Source organism: Vulpes vulpes, chromosome 7 (assembly GCF_048418805.1).
Source record: "Vulpes vulpes isolate BD-2025 chromosome 7, VulVul3, whole genome shotgun sequence".
In the NCBI taxonomy this organism is placed as follows: Eukaryota; Metazoa; Chordata; class Mammalia; order Carnivora; family Canidae; genus Vulpes; species Vulpes vulpes.
Window position 1 is genome coordinate 28,671,552 of NC_132786.1, and position 17,047 is coordinate 28,688,598.

General features: G+C 52.5%; 1 protein-coding gene across 1 annotated transcript in view; it reads left to right on the forward strand.

Annotated features, from left to right (window-relative positions):
• The first annotated feature begins 10,199 nt into the window (after positions 1 to 10,199).
• SFRP1 (secreted frizzled related protein 1) overlaps positions 10,200 to 17,047 on the forward strand; it is a 43,580-nt gene continuing 36,732 nt past the window's right edge. The window contains exons 1-2 of the mRNA XM_025993642.2: positions 10,200 to 10,908; positions 16,267 to 16,344. Of these exons, the coding sequence (XP_025849427.2) occupies positions 10,365 to 10,908; positions 16,267 to 16,344 (622 nt within the window). The 5' untranslated portion in view covers positions 10,200 to 10,364. The remainder of the gene's footprint in view (positions 10,909 to 16,266; positions 16,345 to 17,047) is intronic.

Sequence of the window (17,047 nt, forward strand, 5' to 3'; positions counted from 1 at the left end):
GGTCATGGCATTTCTTTCGAGCAGCCTACAGATCTTTCATTCCGGGGCCAGTTATGCCTAAACCAGGAGAAATATGATGTGTGGCAGATAAGGGGAGAGGTTTTGGAGACAGAGAGCCTGGGCTCACACATTTATCATATACGTCCTTCTAAGCACAAAGGAGAGGCTCGTGTGAGTCTGAGGACATTACTTCTGGTTCCTTGTGTTTTGCAAAGCTGGGCCTCCATCCAGGACTTCCCTTCACCTTAGAGACCTGAAGGGGACCTCCACCAGAGGAGGCAGGAGGGAAGGCAGGGTGTGGCCAGCTGGTTTAGGTGTCATTCCTAACCAGACAGAGGTTTGGAAGTTTGACTTCCTTGGCTCTGGGGCTAGCTGAACTCATTCTTCAGAGTTCTCTCCCTTTTTTTGGACTTGAGTACTGCCTGGCTCTTCCTTCCTGCCACCCCAGGAAATCAGCTGCAAGTGCATTTATTTTCAATGACAGCGACTACCTAATCTTTGGAAAGCTCTCAGAGGGCTGAGAGCCTTGTTTAGGACAGTTTGGGAGAGGCCAGAGCTGAGGAGGGGAACAGAATGATGGGGAGAGAGAATTGTCTTTCAATCTGACAAAATTGTTAGACTTGTATGCTATGGGGACCTGTGCCCAACGCCACAATGAGGGAGGTTCCTGGTGGGCTTGTTCTGGAGCCATGGCTCCTGCACACCCTTTGGCTTCTCTGAGTTTCTGGAGAATGGGCAGAAGAATGCTTGGGGATGAAGCACGCTGTCCTGACCAACTGTGACATCTCCTCAGCCTGGGCTCTTCAGCCTTCCCCTCTCCCCATCCCTCTGCTCTGCACAAACTCCTCCCTTGGTTGCTTTTATGTGGGTCTTTCTCTTTCCTACCTGTACACTTTTAGGGGTTTGGGAATACATCTTAGATGGCCTCTCTCACGTGACTCAGCTCTGGCAAAGGCTGTATCAGGAGAAAAGAGAGAATGGAATAAACTCCAATCGGAAATCTTGGCTAATTGCAAAGAGGAGATTTCCTTGGGGAGGGGATGGAAATAAAATAAAAATCTGGGAAAGTGGGTGAGTTAAAATGATGTAGGATGCAGAACACTTCATTCTTCAGAAAGAATAATTTATTCCCCTGTCAAGGCGTCAGTGATAATGGCAATAAAAGAAAATATAAGCAGTGGGATTATGTGGCAATTTAGGAAGGAGCCAGTTATATATTTATGGACCGAAATGGCTGGAAACCCTTCACACCCGAGGAGTTAATGCGCAACTTGGGAAGCGCTCCAAGGCTGAGTGGTTCTACTTGGGGAGTTGTTATTTATGGAGCTTTAAACCGTGTATTAAGTAATTTGGTGGTCTAGACTACAGTTAAAAATAAAGAACAAAAGGGTTGGATGGACAAATTATACTTTTCTGAGGGGTGGGGGCTATGGCTTTTTTGTAACACTCTAAGTGTTAGAGGGATTGATAACGGGTGATGTTTGCATAGTGACAGATATTAAATGTGATAGACTGTGGAGCTGCTGGGAGATCACAGAAGCCTCCAGATACACAGCTGCTTAAATTACAGTGCGTGGGGAAGAAAGCAAGGTCTGTTCACTCCTGGCAGCTGCAGTCAGCTTCTGAGGAGCCAAGGGGCAGCACCTCTTTGCTGCCTGCCCTTGACTCTCTGATGCCCCTACAGCGTGGCTTCCTTAAAAAAGAAAGTTGCCTGTCCACCCTTTCTGCCAGAAAACTTGGTTTCATTATTAAAGGATTGTCTATATTTGGGGTGGCTGAGGAGCTTGTCTGTGACTTAGTCTCCTGTTCAGAAAAGTGGGTCCTTCCAGTAGGATGCTAAATCGAGGGGTATAGAGGAATGCAGTGCATGTGAGTGACAAATCTTGACACTTTAAACTAGATTATTTTGCAGCTATTGAAATAAAAAAAATAGCAGGCACGTGTTAGAGTTTCTGAGGCTGGTGCTTCTCAGTCTTAAATATGTATAAAATTCACCTAGGAGTCCTGCTAGAATATAAATTCTGATTGGACATGTCTGGGGCGGGGCCTGAAATTTCATATTTCTGACAAGTTCTCAGAAGATTTCGATGCTGCTGGTCTGGGAACCAAACTTTGGGTAGTCAAATCCTAGGTGACATAAAAATTAGAACTTTAAGCTTTTGAATTTTCTGTCTGCTTGGAGAGTCCCTAGACTACAGATCTATGTCAGTGAGGTTTGTTGCTAGTGGTATGCAAGAGAAAACCCAATTAACTTTGGATTTCAAAACGAGAGAGAGAGAGAGAGAGGCCTTACCTAACAAGAATTCCAGGGTAGGCCATCAGTTCATTTCTTACAAACGAGGTTCTTTCCATCTTTCTGTTCCTCCACCCTCGCTATGGGCATTTATCCTCAGGTGGTCTCATGATTGCAAGATCACTGTTGTACCTCTTGGTATCACATCTGAATTAAGCAGGAAAAAGAGGGAAAGGTCAAGGTGCATGCCTTCTAAGGTTGTCTGTTTTAGAATGCTTTCCAGGATGCCCCACTTACCAACCTGCACTTCATTCTCAATGCTTAGAGCTGGGTTATAGGACTAATCTCATTTGGTGACCGCATGTCCACTGTGTGCCTTCTATGTGGCAGGCACTGGGCCAATAAGTATTGGAGATAGGAGGACAAAAAAGATATAGTTTCTGTCCTCAGAGAGCTTCTAGAGGAGCTCCAGATGTGTAAACAAGAAGAGTATTCAAGGAGAGGTGCTCAGAGAGCTGTGGTGCCCAGGGGCAGACACAGGATTGCCCTGGCCCCTTCTTGCTGGGGTGCTCTGGAGAAGGGTCCACCAAGAGAAGGTGGAGAGCTGAGTATTGGACAGGGGCTGAGGGAACAGCCAGGCCTGCCAGAGCAGTATGAGTTTTAGGCACAGAGGAACGAGGCAGCGTGGTACCTCCTTGGAACTGCATATCCACTCACACCTCTGCTGGAATTGTCCCAGTACTGGGGTCCAGCTGATACACACTCGTAGGGCTGCACAAGTGATCTTCATGTGACCTACAATCCTATTGATGATGCCACACCAGGTTTTAAATATTTTAAATATCGCTCCTGGAATGATCACGGAACTCTGGAAATGTTTAGACTCTAGAGAAGACCATAGATAGACCTCTTATCTTTTGCACCCTGGATCAGCGCTTGTATAGTTCCCTCCTCCCGTTCTCTCACGGGTGTATAGTGAGCCCCCTCTCTTGGCATGGCTCACAGTCTTTTCTCCCCTGGAGCCTTTCTTTTGGGCATTGATATGATGGCAGACCAGCTGTACATGCTTTATGGGCAGTTGCCTGCAACAGAGCACTGGGGTCACCTCTGTAACCCCAGCCAGGCCAGGCCACCCGTCCTTGCAACCGGGGCCAACCCCCGACTTCTGACACCAGTATGTACTCACTACTCCATCTCATTATTTTTCTGCCCTGGGATCCCATAGGAAAACACTTCATGCCCTTGTCCAGACTTATCTCTCCATCCTCTCCCTCTTTCAAAACCATCTTTTCCTTCTAGCCGGTCCCTTGGAAGTGTCTGATAAATGAATTCATGATAGGATGTTAAGGACAGCTGAAGGCTCTCCAGGTTTCTCTTCCCAGGGCTGAGCAATTAGCAAAGGCAGTTCAGCCTAGTGCAGCGCCAATGGGATTGAAATACAAAGATCCTGATCTGAGTCGGCCTTGCACAGAGTGGTGGCAGCTGGACTCGTGGTGAGGGGCCTACCACTCTGAGCCTCTGGGGCTTCTGTAAAATGAGGATAATGAATTTCTCTGCCAGCTCTTAGGTGATGAGGCAGGAAGGGTGCACCTGGGGAAGATACCAGGAAGACAGCTCACTGTACTGGGCCCACACTGTGCCTGAGCCAGCTGGGGGAAGGGGGGGTGCTGGGCACAGAAGGCAGCCCTCTCTGCTCCTGTGGAGGGCCCCACATGATCACTTTCCCAGACAGCCCCGGACACAGTTTGAATGCTCTCTGGAGGGGAGCAGGAGTGCGATGATGCACTCTCCTACTCCTCCTCTGGCACCTCATTTACATCCGAACTCTTCTTGAGAAAGGTGGTGGAGCTGTCTGGTGTGCTGCAATGAAGGGTTATGTAAATAAACACAGGGCTTCTTGGGGAATGTGTCCTGCTGCTGGGCCACTGCCCTCCCTGGGGTGATCCTGGCAGATTTACGGGGCCTGCCTTCAGGGAAGCATGTGCCACTTCGCTTCCCGGGGAGAGGTGAAGCGAAGGCCTTCCCTAAAGACCTGTTTTTCCTACTCCGTGGTGTCCCAGTAAAGCCTTGAGCTCTGAAGCCAGGACCTGGCATCAGGTGTCACAGGGCTAGAGCCCCTACCAGCTTCTCTTGCCTCACCCCACACCCAGGTGATGTCAGAGGCTTCTGGAAACCTGGCCTTCTGGATACCAGCACCTGTTTTTAAAGATTTATTTATTCACTCAAAGAACAAATAATCCAATCAAGAAATGGGCAGAAGACATGAACAGTTACTTCTTCAAAGGAGACATACAAATGGACAACAGACATGGAAAAATGCTCAACATCACTTGGCATCAGGGAAATACAAATCAAAACCACAATGAGATGCCACCTCACACCAGTGAGAATGGGGAAAATGAACAAGTCAGGAAACAACAGATGTTGGCGGGGATGTGGAGGAAGGGGAACCATCTTGCACTGTTGGTGGGAATGCAAGCTGGTGCAGCCACTCTGGAAAACAGTATGGAGGTTCCTCAAGAAGTTGAAAACAGAGCTGCCCTATGACCCAGCAATTATACTGCTGGGTATTTACCCCAAAGATACAAATGAGGTGAAATGATGGGACACCTGCACCCCAATGTCTATAGCAGCAATGTCCACAATAGCCAAACTAAAGAAAGAGCCCAGATGTCCTTCGACAGATGAATGGATAAAGAAGATGTGGTCTATATATACAATGGAATACTACTCAGCCATCAAAAAAAAAAAATAAAATCTTGCCCTTTGCAACAACATGGATGGAACTAGAAGATATTATGCTAAGTAAAATAAGTCAGTCAGAGAAAGACAATTATCATATGATCTCACTCATATATGGAATTTAAGACACAAAACAGGATCACAGGGGAAGAGACGAAAAATAAAACAAGATGAAATCAGAGAGGGAGACAGACCATAAGAGACTCTTAATCATAGGAAACAAACTGAGGGTTGCTGGAGGGGAGGGGGATGAGGAGATGGGGTAACTGGGTGATGCACATTAAGGAGGGCACATGACATAATGAGCACTGGGTGTTATATAAGATGGATGAGTCACTGACTCTACCTCGGAAACCAACAATACATTGTATGTTAAATAATTGGATTTAATAAAATTTTTAAAAATACAGATTAATTTATTTATTTGAGAGAGAGAAAGAAAGAGAGAAATCATGCAGAAGCAACGGGAGAGGCAGAGGGAGAGGATCTCAAGCAGTCTCCCCGATGAGCACCGAGCCTGATGTGGGGCTCGATCTAACCACCCTGAGATCATGACCTGAGCCAAAACCAAGAGTCAGACACCTAATGGACTGAGCCACCCTGGTGCCCCACCAGCCCCTGTTTTTAGCAAGATTGCATTAGTGTTCACAGTAGTGTCCAAGAAGGATTTACAGGAAATTCTGCTCGTTTACTGGAGCTGGCCACTATGTTCACCACCCACATCCTACCCACCCTCTAGAGCAGCCTACTGTGTGTGTGCCCTGGGGAGAGAGAGTGGAGTCTGCCTATAGTGGCATCTGTGCACCAACCAGGTCCCTCTGGACTTGGATGAGACGAAAGCCAATACAAAAGCCCTAGGCCCTCTTTCCAATCCTTGTGTAAGGTGCTTAGGATCATTTCCCTTAGAATTCAGATATAGGAAAGATTTTTCTCTCCTGCAGACAAAGAGAGCTATGTGAGTTGTTCACGCTTACTTTTTACCTTGGTTCTTAGGAAACCCAGTGCATAATCGCCGCTCAGGTGTAATGCCTCTCTCAGCCTGGCTACTTCACTTTCTGCCTCCCTCCACTACATATCAACACTCTTTGTGTGTTGGAGGGCCTTACAGAGCACTGGCTGGCTGCCTGGACAGCGAGAGATGCTGAGGACGCCCATGTGAGACAACATGTGACAAGATCCTGGCCTTCCATGGGCTCACAGTCACACAGTCTGTAGATACCCCAAAACGGTTTTAAAACGTCCACGCGAGTGCTGTAATGAAGTGTTCTGAGCAAGGGGAGGAGAGAGTGGTTAATCCAATGCCAGGTAGAGAAGGGAGGTGACGGACCGAGGGACCGAGCGGAGTCAGGCAAGGCAGCTGGAAGGATGGGTGGTAGGCTTGCCAGGTTAAACACAGGACATGGAGTTCAGTTTAAACTTCACATAAACAGGAATAATTGATCTTATATGTATGTCCCATGCAATGTTTGGGGCATACTTATACTAAAAATATTAAAAAAGCAAGTACCATATTTTACTTTTTGCAGTAGCAGGACAGGCATCAATAGTTCCGTTTTCCAGATGAGAACTCTAGGACCAGAGGGAGAAAGTGCAAGGCACCCAACCTGTGAGTAGCAGAAGTAAAGAAAAAAAAAAACAAAACCTCACTATTTCCTGAGTCTGGGCCAGAATGCTTTTCTCTGCATTGCACCAGACCCACCACAACCCAGCCACAAGTGGGACACCCTCTTGCTACTGCACGGCTCCTGGTTGATGCAGAGGATGCTGGGTGCATCTCTGGAGTGTCAGAAAAAAAATCACTGATGATATGATAATAGGACAGAATAAGAGGAAGAGGCTGAAAAGCTCTACCCCCATCCCACCCCAGCCTTTTTCTAGGAACAGGCCAGAAGGAGCTCGCTTTGTGTGTGGGAAGAGGCCACCAGGTAGGCACCTGGCAGGCCCCTCCGTGGCCCTGCTTGGCCCCAACATTCAGCTTTGGGCAATGGGAAGAGGAAGAATGCCTCCTTAGCTGGTGTTATGAAGCAACAGGGAATGCACTTCCAATTTTCATGTATGGGCATCTGGCAGTGGGGGAAAATCAGAACTCTTTTGAAATGGAAAACACAAGTTTAAAGTTGTATTTTCCCCCTGCTCATTCAAACCGTCCAAGGAGGAGATACGTGCCTCCTGGCTCACAACTCTCATACTCTAGAACCCTGGTTTCTGGGAGCTCTGTCATGTCAATTGCATGTTTAAAGAAACTTTGTTCTAGAACGTTCTCCTCTATATACATGCATTCTTGCCATTAGGGGAAAGGGAGACTTGACTTCGAAGCACAAAGTTTTGATAATATGAAAAAGGGCAAAAAAACATCCCAACAAAAACCCCTGGAGGCTCCTCTAAAATGCAGTCTTCAGGCTGGTCTGCCTGGTGCCGTTATACAGTATGTGCACTGATTAGCAGGAGGCAGTCATTGTCCAGAATCTCAGGTGTGGGCTCAAGTCTATCAGTGGTACTTGGACCGAGTCAGTCCTTCTTTCCAACTGGGCCTTTAGGAGGAGCCAGGACTATACTGGGTTTAGGATTCTGGGTTCTTAGTTATACCACACTCCCTGTCTGTCCTCCAGACAATTGTGTCCCTAGTGGGGCTCAAGAGGCCCCTCTCAGGACACCTGGGTGGCTCAGTGCTTGAGCATCCCAGGATCGAGTTCCACATCGGGCTTCCTGCAGAGAGCCTGCTTCCCCCTCTGCCTGTGTCTCTGCCTCTCTCTGTGTGTCTCTTGTGAATAAATAAATACAATCTTAAAAAAGAAAAATGAAAGTCTCTCTCTCTCTCTCTCTCTCTCTCTGTTTCTCTCTCTCTCTCACAGTAAGATAGGGTGGGTAACTGGGAGGTGAGGTTGATCAAAGACCACAAGGAACAACCAGGTGTGCGCTAGGTCCTCTGGTGAGTGGGACTGTGCAATTTCCTCCTGGCTTGAGACCTCCGAGACTGGGGGAGGTGTAGTTCACCTGAGCTACTTTCCAGAATGTTAATGGCGGACAGGCCCAAGTCTCCCCACCATCTGGGGAGACTGCAAGCATGAGTGAGAGGTCAGCTAGGCCTGGATTTCAGAGGTGAGAGGGTGTTATCTACAAACACAACTCTTTCCAGTGAGTGAGTAAACAGATATATTTGGCTTGGGACTGAGGGCCTGGCTAGAGGAAAGAAAAAGACCCCCTACCAACAGCATTTTTCTCTAAATGCCCCTTGAATAGAGACACAGTTGCCTGGTCTCCTGCAGTCTATTCTCTGTGAGGAATGTCTTCCCCAGAGAAGCCAGGCTGAACATTACCAATTGTTTAGGGATTAACCCTTGGCCATCCAAAGTCTTGCTCTATCTGTCTCATCTCCTTCCCTACATTCTGCCCCTCTTGCTTTGGTGCACCTTTCATTAGCCAAGAAGCAACATCGGGGCTGGCCAATTGCAGACGCTTCCAGGGTGGAGAGTGGAATCCCAACTGCTGTACAGGCATGAGTGCTCTAAGAAAGGAGCCTCACATCTTTGCAAACTCTAGTAGTTTTACTTGGAATCTGTCCATTGAGAAATTAGGTCTGCAGAGTCCAAAGCGAGCTTCTCTAGAGCTTTCCAAACAAGCTGGCCCAGGGAGGCAGCACCTCCTACAGTGCCTGCCTTGAGCTCTGAGCTCTGTGGCCCATTTGCCCACGTGGGGTGGTTGGTATCACACTGCTCAGATGCTGGTTTTCAACATCCTTGGCCTCCCTCCACCCACAGTTCAAGGCACAAGTGGTGTGGAGACCTAGTGAACTTCATGAGCTGCTCGCTGTTGCCACCTGTCCCTGGGGTCAGTCATGCTCATAGTCTCAGCTCTCTGGAGCTTGACCCTTCCTTTTAGGGCAATTCAGTGTTTGAATATACAAAAAATTTCCGGGAACAATGAGGATGGGGAGACTTCTGTTTCTCTGGAGGAGGGCATTGCCTACATGAGAAGGCCTGGCTGTATTTCTGCTAATACATTCTATTGGCCTTCTGCCTTAAGGGGGACCCTTGGTTTTGACTTGAGGTTCCTGGACCAGCTCTGAATGCAGCATGTGTGCCTGAGTGATGGGCTTGGTATTTACACAAGCCACACTGATAAGTGCACATGTGTTTTTAATGTTGGGGCTTTCTGCACTACAAACATGTCAATGTGTATATGTGTGCACACACAGGCGAGCTGTCAGGCTGGGACTTGAGTAGGTCTTTTCTTTTCCTGTCCTCCCAAAGCTAACAGGCGTGTGAGTAATATTTCCTCCCACGCCGGGTCGCGTTGCAATAACCACCAAGTGCCTCGGGTGTCCGGCTGTCCCCACCCGGGAAGGCGCGGCCTTGTGAGCCAGCGAGCCGCCCCGACTGCACCTTCCCCTGCGTGCGCGGGAGGGACGGCGGGGGCTTCGCGAGCCGACCTCGGTGGGTGCCGCCGCGCTGAGCCGGTCCGGGTGTGCCCGACCCCGTCTGCCTTTGTACTGCGGCCGCGGAGGACGACACCGGGGGCGGGCGGGCCGCTTGTCTGGTGGGCTGCTGCTTGAGAAGAGGAAAAAGCGTCAAAAGAAAAAAAAAAGAAGGAGAAAAGGAAGGTGCTCACTGTCGCGCGGGTTCGGAGTTGGCGAAGGGCTGTTGCCTTCCTGCAGCGGCCCGGGGCCGCGCCGCTCCTGCCCGCCGCGCCGCGCGCTGGCCCCTCCCGCTCCTCCCGTCCGTTTCGTCCTCTTCCCCTCGCTGTCCTTTCCCCTCCCTCCTCCCCCGCCCCCCCCCCGCCCTGCTTCCGTTATTTATTTATTTATTTTTGGTTTTGTTTTTAAGGGGTGTTGACCTGGGCTTACTTCTAGCAGAGCGAGCCCTCTCGCGAGGGAAGCGATTGGCTAATTGCGCGGGTGACTGACGTGCCCGAGTGCGGCTCGCGGCGGCCGCGAGCTGATTGGCTGCGCGGGGCGGCTCCGAGGGCTCTGCCGCGGGAGCGCCGGGAGCGCCGGGCACTCGAGCCGCGCGGCCTCGGGGGTCGGTGCCGCCCGCGCGCCCTGCCGCCGCCCGCCGCCCGCCCTGCCGCCGCCCCGCCGAGCCGGGCCGAGCCGAGCCGCGCCGAGCCGAGCCGAGCCGGGGCCGCCCTCGGGCCGCCGCGCGCCCGCTCCCCGCGCCCCCTCCGCGCCGCGCGCCCCTCCCCGCTCCCCGCTCCCCGCGCCCGCGCCCGCCGCAGGCCGAGGGCCGCCCCCCGCCGAGCACCGGGCAGGAGCGCGCGGCCGCCGAGCACCGGGCGGCGCTGGGGACGCCGCCTTTTGTCCCCGGAGGCCCCTGCAAGTTCGCGGCGGGACGCGCGCGGGGAGGCGGCCGCTGCAGCCCCGACGTCGCGCGAGCGGGCGCGCCGAGCCGGCATGGGCAGCGGGCGCGGCGCGGGGGGCGGGCGCTGGGCCGCCCGGGGCGTGCTGCTGGCGCTGGCCGCCGGGCTCCTGGCCGCCGGCGCGGCCAGCGAGTACGACTACGTGAGCTTCCAGTCGGACATCGGCTCCTACCAGAGCGGGCGCTTCTACACCAAGCCGCCGCAGTGCGTGGACATCCCGGCGGACCTCCGGCTGTGCCACAACGTGGGCTACAAGAAGATGGTGCTGCCCAACCTGCTGGAGCACGAGACCATGGCCGAGGTGAAGCAGCAGGCCAGCAGCTGGGTGCCCCTGCTCAACAAGAACTGCCACATCGGCACCCAGGTCTTCCTCTGCGCGCTCTTCGCGCCCGTGTGCCTCGACCGGCCCATCTACCCGTGCCGCTGGCTCTGCGAGGCCGTGCGCGACTCCTGCGAGCCCGTCATGCAGTTCTTCGGCTTCTACTGGCCCGAGATGCTCAAGTGTGACAAGTTCCCCGAGGGGGATGTCTGCATCGCCATGACCCCGCCCAATGCCACCGAGGCCTCCAGGCCCCAAGGTCAGGCCGCCCCCCCCACCCGCGCGCGCGAGCCCCCCGGCCGGGGCGGGCGGGGTCCGGGGGCCGCCGCGGGACAGCCCCTGCCACCGCGCACCCCCGCCCGGGCGTCGGGACGTGCTCCCTGCGGGCTGCTCCCGAGCTGTGCGGAGCGAGTTTTTAAACAGCCTCGGGTCGGTCCGAGGTGTCGCTCAGCTCCGCTCCCCACCCAGGTGCGCCGCGGGCTTCCCGGCGGCGGCGGCGCCCGGGCCCCCAGCGAGCTCCACGCGGTGCCCCGAGCGGCTCCTCCTGGGACCTCGGCTCGCTCTTTCCGTACCTGAGACAAAGCCTCATTCTCCCTGTGAAGGGACAGCCCTTCGCCCTCGGGGAGGGAACGGGGCCCCGTGGACGTTCTTAACACCCGAGACAAGATGCCCCGGAGGAAGACACCCAGATCCAAAGTGTGGAAAGCCCAGAAACGCCGAGAAAAAGCTAAGGCGCAGCTTTGTTCATTTTCGTAGGTTCGATGAGGATTAACCCCCACCCCCCCCCCAACCCCCCCAGGACTTTCCTTAGCTGGTCATTCAGCCAAGGAGCCCCGCCAGGGCTACCGAACCGGCAGAGAAAAAAGTTTAGAAACAGGATTTGTGTTTTCTCCACCCTTCTCAGGCCACAGCTCGGGGAGGGCTGGGGGTAGAAAGTGCCATCTCTCCTTCCTGCAGACCCCCTGCTTCTCCCATTCACACAAATCCTCGGGTAATTAGAAAGATAAAAATGTAATTAGCTCATTGTTCCTCTCTCCTTGGGGAGTGGGGCTCGGAAAATCGCACTTTCCTAACGGCCCCGCCGGCGGGCCTGTGCTTCCCGGGGACTCCGAACCCCTCCCACTTAAAGGGTAGCCCTTGAGTGGGAGGGAAAAAAATCTGGGAGACTCAAAGACACAAATCAAAACAAACAGGCAAAAAACCCAGCCGGCCTGACCCTTACGGGAGCGAATTCTTCAGAAGTAGTAGAGTCGAGGCTGAAAGATGTACGTTTAGTCCGGGGATGGCGAGCGGAGCCGGTCCGAGGTGCGCTTAGCGCAGGGCACGTGTCCCGAGGGGGTTTGAGGAGGGTGTTTGGGGTGGGGGACTCAGCTCGCCTTGAAATGGTGCCTAAAAGAGAAATGTCCTCCAAAGGGTCTAGTCTTCCAGCGTGGGGGTGGTGCTAGGATGGGGAAAAGGAGTCCTGGATTCTCCATGCTCCTGCTTATTCTAGGGGGTGAAGACACTGGTCAGCTGTGACCGAGGTTGGGTGGCCTGGGCCCCTGCCAGGCAGGAGAGGCAGCAGCCTGGCTGAAGTGGCCAGCGCACCTCTGTTGGCCACTTCCTGGGTGTCTGCACAAGGTTAACCTTTGGGGGAAGTGCGGCCCTTTGGGAGCTAGAGCTTAGCAATTACCTAGAGCAAACAAAGCACTTTGTGTTCTGCGTTGTGGGGCGATCCCCTGCAGCCCACAGATTTCCCTTCTCCCCTTCCTCCTGGCCTGGCAGGGGGAGGTTAGCCCGGCTCTGCCCCAGAGGCCTCTGCTGCATTCCCAGTCGTCTCTTTGGGGGACAGCCTGTGCACATGAAGTGAAGACCTTTGGGCAAATCCCTTTTGAGGGGACAACGGGGGACTGGCCAAGATGCCTACCTATAAAGAGGGGAGAATTGTCCCAAGGGCTGGCACGGAGTGGGGGAACAAGAGATCATTGCTGTCTCGTCTTTGACTCCTTGGCCGCCCTTTCACCTGACTGCCACCTCCTGAGTCTGGGCCTTGTTACCACTGTCCCCTCTCCTCCCCTCTAGCCCAGGAGTGCCTAGGCAGGCATCCTCCCAAGGCCGGCTGTCCAATAGAGACAAGCCCGGAGGGGACCAGTCAGGTGTGGGTTCTCATTGTTTTTGGTGAGAGGTTGTGCTCGGGAGGGAGAGAGCACCAACTCCTCCCCAGCACTGCTGCGCTGGTGGGAGGGAGCCCCACATGAGGTCCTCTGAGGCTGCATGGCCATTGTCAGCTGAGCGTGGAGGTCAGAAGGGCTGTGTGTGTGTGTGTGCGTGTGCGTTTGTGCGTGTGTGCGTGTGTGTGTGTGTGTGTGTGTGTGTGTGTGTGTAGGAGCAGGGTGAGACAGACCACACTGCCAGTCCTCATACCCTTCTGGCTAGTAGCTCCAGAATGGGGACTGGTACTTTTGGGCAAATACATACACGTGCACTACTGTTAGCCTCCTCTCTCTTTATTCTTTGAAATTAAAACCAAATTTTCAAAGCAACGCATATCTCTGCATGCTGTTCATGTAATTGGGCATGTCTTAGGGGGTATTGGGCAGCCTTAGGGGCCACGTGTTAATAAAGATCAACTTGATAATGAGAGATCAGTCCAAAGCTACTTTTCCCTCCAAAAGGCTGATGCCCTGGCTCTGTCAGCATGTTACGGGAGAGGCATAACTTTATGAACTTCCAGGACAGTTATTTCTAAATCTTGCACTTACAGGAGACCTATCCATTCCCAGGCCGATAAATTGTTGTTTCCCCTTCCAGCCAGGTTTCACTGAGTGAAATTGTATGAATCGGCACATATTTGGGGTTTCATTTTTTTGTTGTCCAGATGTGTTGTGTGTTATATCAGCGTGGCCATTCTAGTGGCAGATTGCAGAGGCCATGGTGCCCTCAGGTCTCCTGAGAGCCTCTCGAGGGTTTTGTCTCGGGGTATCAAGGCGCTAGCCAGAGAAGACCTGCTGTGTGTGTGCACGAGAGTTTTGTGTAATTGTGTGTATGTGTGTGTGCATGAGAGAGAGAGAGAGAGAGAGAGAGCGCACATGTGGGTACTGATTTTTTTTTAGAATCACTTAATTGTAACTCTAGTGTTGGACTGTCTCCTCTCCTCCCCTTAAGATACTAATGAAACACAAAACCTTTCTGTTTTTGGTTCCTTTGCTTTAAACATTATTTTCAATATACCTTAAAACAGCAGTTTAGTTCTACCTCTCAGATGGATGGTGGATTTCTCCCGCTGAGGCTGCCTGCAGGGCCCCAAGGACACACCAGAGGGGGCACAGATTAATATTGCATTACACATTCCTCCTTTCCTTGGATCAAGCTGCTCCAGAGTTGGCCACGAGAAAAGTCACGATGGGGGTTAGCCATGTTGAGAGCACACAGAGCTCACCCCAACATGCTCTTTCTACCTTGAGAGGCACTGAAGGTCAAACATTAATTGATGGGCCTGAGAGAAATGCCCCTGTGGCCTACAGAGCCCATCAGGGAACCCAGAGTATCCAGAGCGGATGATGGGAGTGTGCCAGGGGGACAGTGTTTTATATTCTCACTGCCCCAGCCCTGCTACTTGTTTGGTTGAGATTATATTAATAGAAACTTGCAGTGTGATAACTTCTACTTGAAAGAAAGAAAGAAAGAAAGAAAGAAAGAAAGAAAGAAAGAAAGAAAGAAAGAAAGAAAGAAAGAAAGAAAGCCCCAAGGCACACTTCACTCTTTCACTCTCCCGGGATGGGTTACATGGTCCTTCCCATATTTCAGGACCTCTTTTTCCTGTTTTTCTCCCCACGGAAGCAACAAGTATAATGCAAAATCCTGGGTTAGTTTTTCCCTTTGTCAGAAACACTACCTCCAGAACCTAATTTCAAGTTCTAGCTGAAAAGCAAATTTCCAAATTCTGGGCCAAAAGACAGTCACACAGTCTTCTGCTTAGAAGAAGACTGGCTGTGGTTCATGCTGCCCTCAGAATCTGGATGGTGTTTGGCCCTGGGCACAGAGTGAAGGGGGGAGAGGAATGTTTCGGAAGATGAAGGGTTGTGGTCTCTGCTGGGCCAGGAGGGGACCCTGCTTGGAAGTGGGGGTGATGGGCTGGGGACTAGGTATGTCCTGGGAGCAGCACTGGCCTAGCAGGGCTGTGTCGCTTCCCCCATAGCATCACCATCGTGGGGGCTTGGTCCGTTTCATTGAGCCACAGGGCAACTCACAGGCAGGGGATGCTGCCACTGAGGCCACTGCAGAGGGCAGTGGGGGAGAAGAAGACAGAGGGCCTTACATCTTACAATTTGCCTTGGGGTGACTTTCCTGTGCTCCTCTGCTCCAGCCTGGCTTGGCCTCCAGTGCTTTGCCAGGGGTAAGGCGCCCTTAGAACGCACTAAGGCTTCCCTAGATACATGGATTAAACTCCCAGTCATCAATGGTGGTGGGGTTGGTGGTGGGATTGATAGGCCACCTCACCCTTCTGGGGATTGCACTTTCTCCCTGTCCTCCCACAGAGGCACTTCACCTCCCAGGGATCCCCTCCCCAGCATTTTGGCTTGGAGGAGGCCTCTGGCCCTGGCCTCAGAAGTACACCCCCCCCCCCGCCCCCACTGCTGTGCCTAGTGCCTGGCAATGGCCCTCATGCTTGCCACACACACTCCTCTTCAAAGTACTTCACAATGCTGTGCAAAGGCCTTCAGAGGGTCCCCTGTAGCTCCGTCTTCCCAGCTCTCCCATTTGGCAGCCCTTGCTAATGCTACCCCCAGCCCCCACCCAGGTGCCCCTGCCTCCCACCCAGGCAGGCAGGCAGGGACTTGCACTGCAATAGCCCTTTTGGAAAGGGGACTTTGGGGCCTGCGGCTAGACTTTGTGATTCTTTTTTTTTTTTTTATAAATTTATTTTTTATTGGTGTTCAATTTGCCAACATATAGAGTAACACCCAGTGCTCATCCCGTCATAGACTTTGTGATTCTGACTGAGTTTCCTTCTCTTGGCTCCTAGAGAGGGGGTCAGATTGATCTGCTGTCCTGTTGGGAGTTTGGGCATGGGAACGGGGCATGGGTCAGAGAGAGACACTTAAGGGAGAGGGGAGGAAGAACAAGAAACAAACAACTGGAATAGATGACGACTCCCCTCAAGCCACAGTTCATAGACCCGCCCCTGCCCAGCCCCAGGTAAATTGGGTTGAAATAGTTGTGCCAGGGGCACCTGGAGGCTCGGTGGTTGAGCATCTGCCTTCGGCTCTGGTCGTGATTCCGGGGTCCTGGGATCAAGTCCTGCATCGGGCTCCCCACAGGGAGCCTGCTTCTCCCTCTGCCTATGTCTCTGCCTCTCTTTGTCTCTCATGAATAAATAAATAAAATCTTTAATAAGTAAATACATGGTCATGCCATAGTCAATAGTTTTATCCCCCATGGTTTCAAGAAACTATGTGCATTTGGCTTTAGGGCCAGGGCTCCAGGACTCTTTGATTCTCCAGTTGTCCTTTAGAAATTCCGGAAGACCTTTAACTGCTTTCAGCCTGGTCCTGACCTCTTCCCCAGGGGGAGCTCCTTCTAGAACACCTAACCCCTATTACTCACAGCTCCTCTTTCTCCTGCTTTCCCTTCCCAGGCACAACCGTGTGTCCTCCGTGTGACAATGAGTTGAAATCTGAAGCCATAATTGAACATCTCTGCGCCAGCGAGTTTGGTAAGAAAGCATCCCTGGCCACCTCTGGGAGGTTCGGCGTATTCCCTGGTCTTCCTAGTTTGCATCCCTGGTCAACACGGAGCCTGTGGATGCATCTCTTTGGAGCTTCATGGTCTCTCCCTTGATTCTGCCCGAATGGCTGCTTTTCTCAGGTCCATGAGATGTAGATAGGGTGGAGAACTGGCTCGTTTTTATTAAACTTGGCCTCTGCCCTTCTGTGAGGGATCTGTGTGAGGGATCACTGGATGGGTTTGGGGGGACCTTCTCCAGGAGAGGAGGGTGGCAGACTTGAGGACAGGTGGAGGAGCTAGGAAATAACACCACTCCTTGGATGCTCCCGGGGTGGGGTGGGGGGCACCTAGGAGGTCCTGTGGGCTGCTTAGCTGGCTGTCCCTCCATACTAGTCTTTCTCCATCCACCCTTAGGTGTCAGCACCACTCCACCCAGGTTCTGAAATGATGGCACAGGGTGCCCTCCCAGGGATGGGGAGTCCAGTGCTGTGGGCATTTAGAGGGGCCCCTGTCAGGTCCTTCCTGGCACAGAAAATTGACCTCCTCCCTGTAGTGAGAGTTCTCTTCCTCCTTTCCAAATCACTCTGGGTTAAAAAGGAATTCCAAATCAGCCCTTATAGTCCCAGGAGAAGGGCTGGATGTGGCTTGGGGAGCAGAACTCAGGGGACCTTTCAAGGATGGCTCCTTCTAGT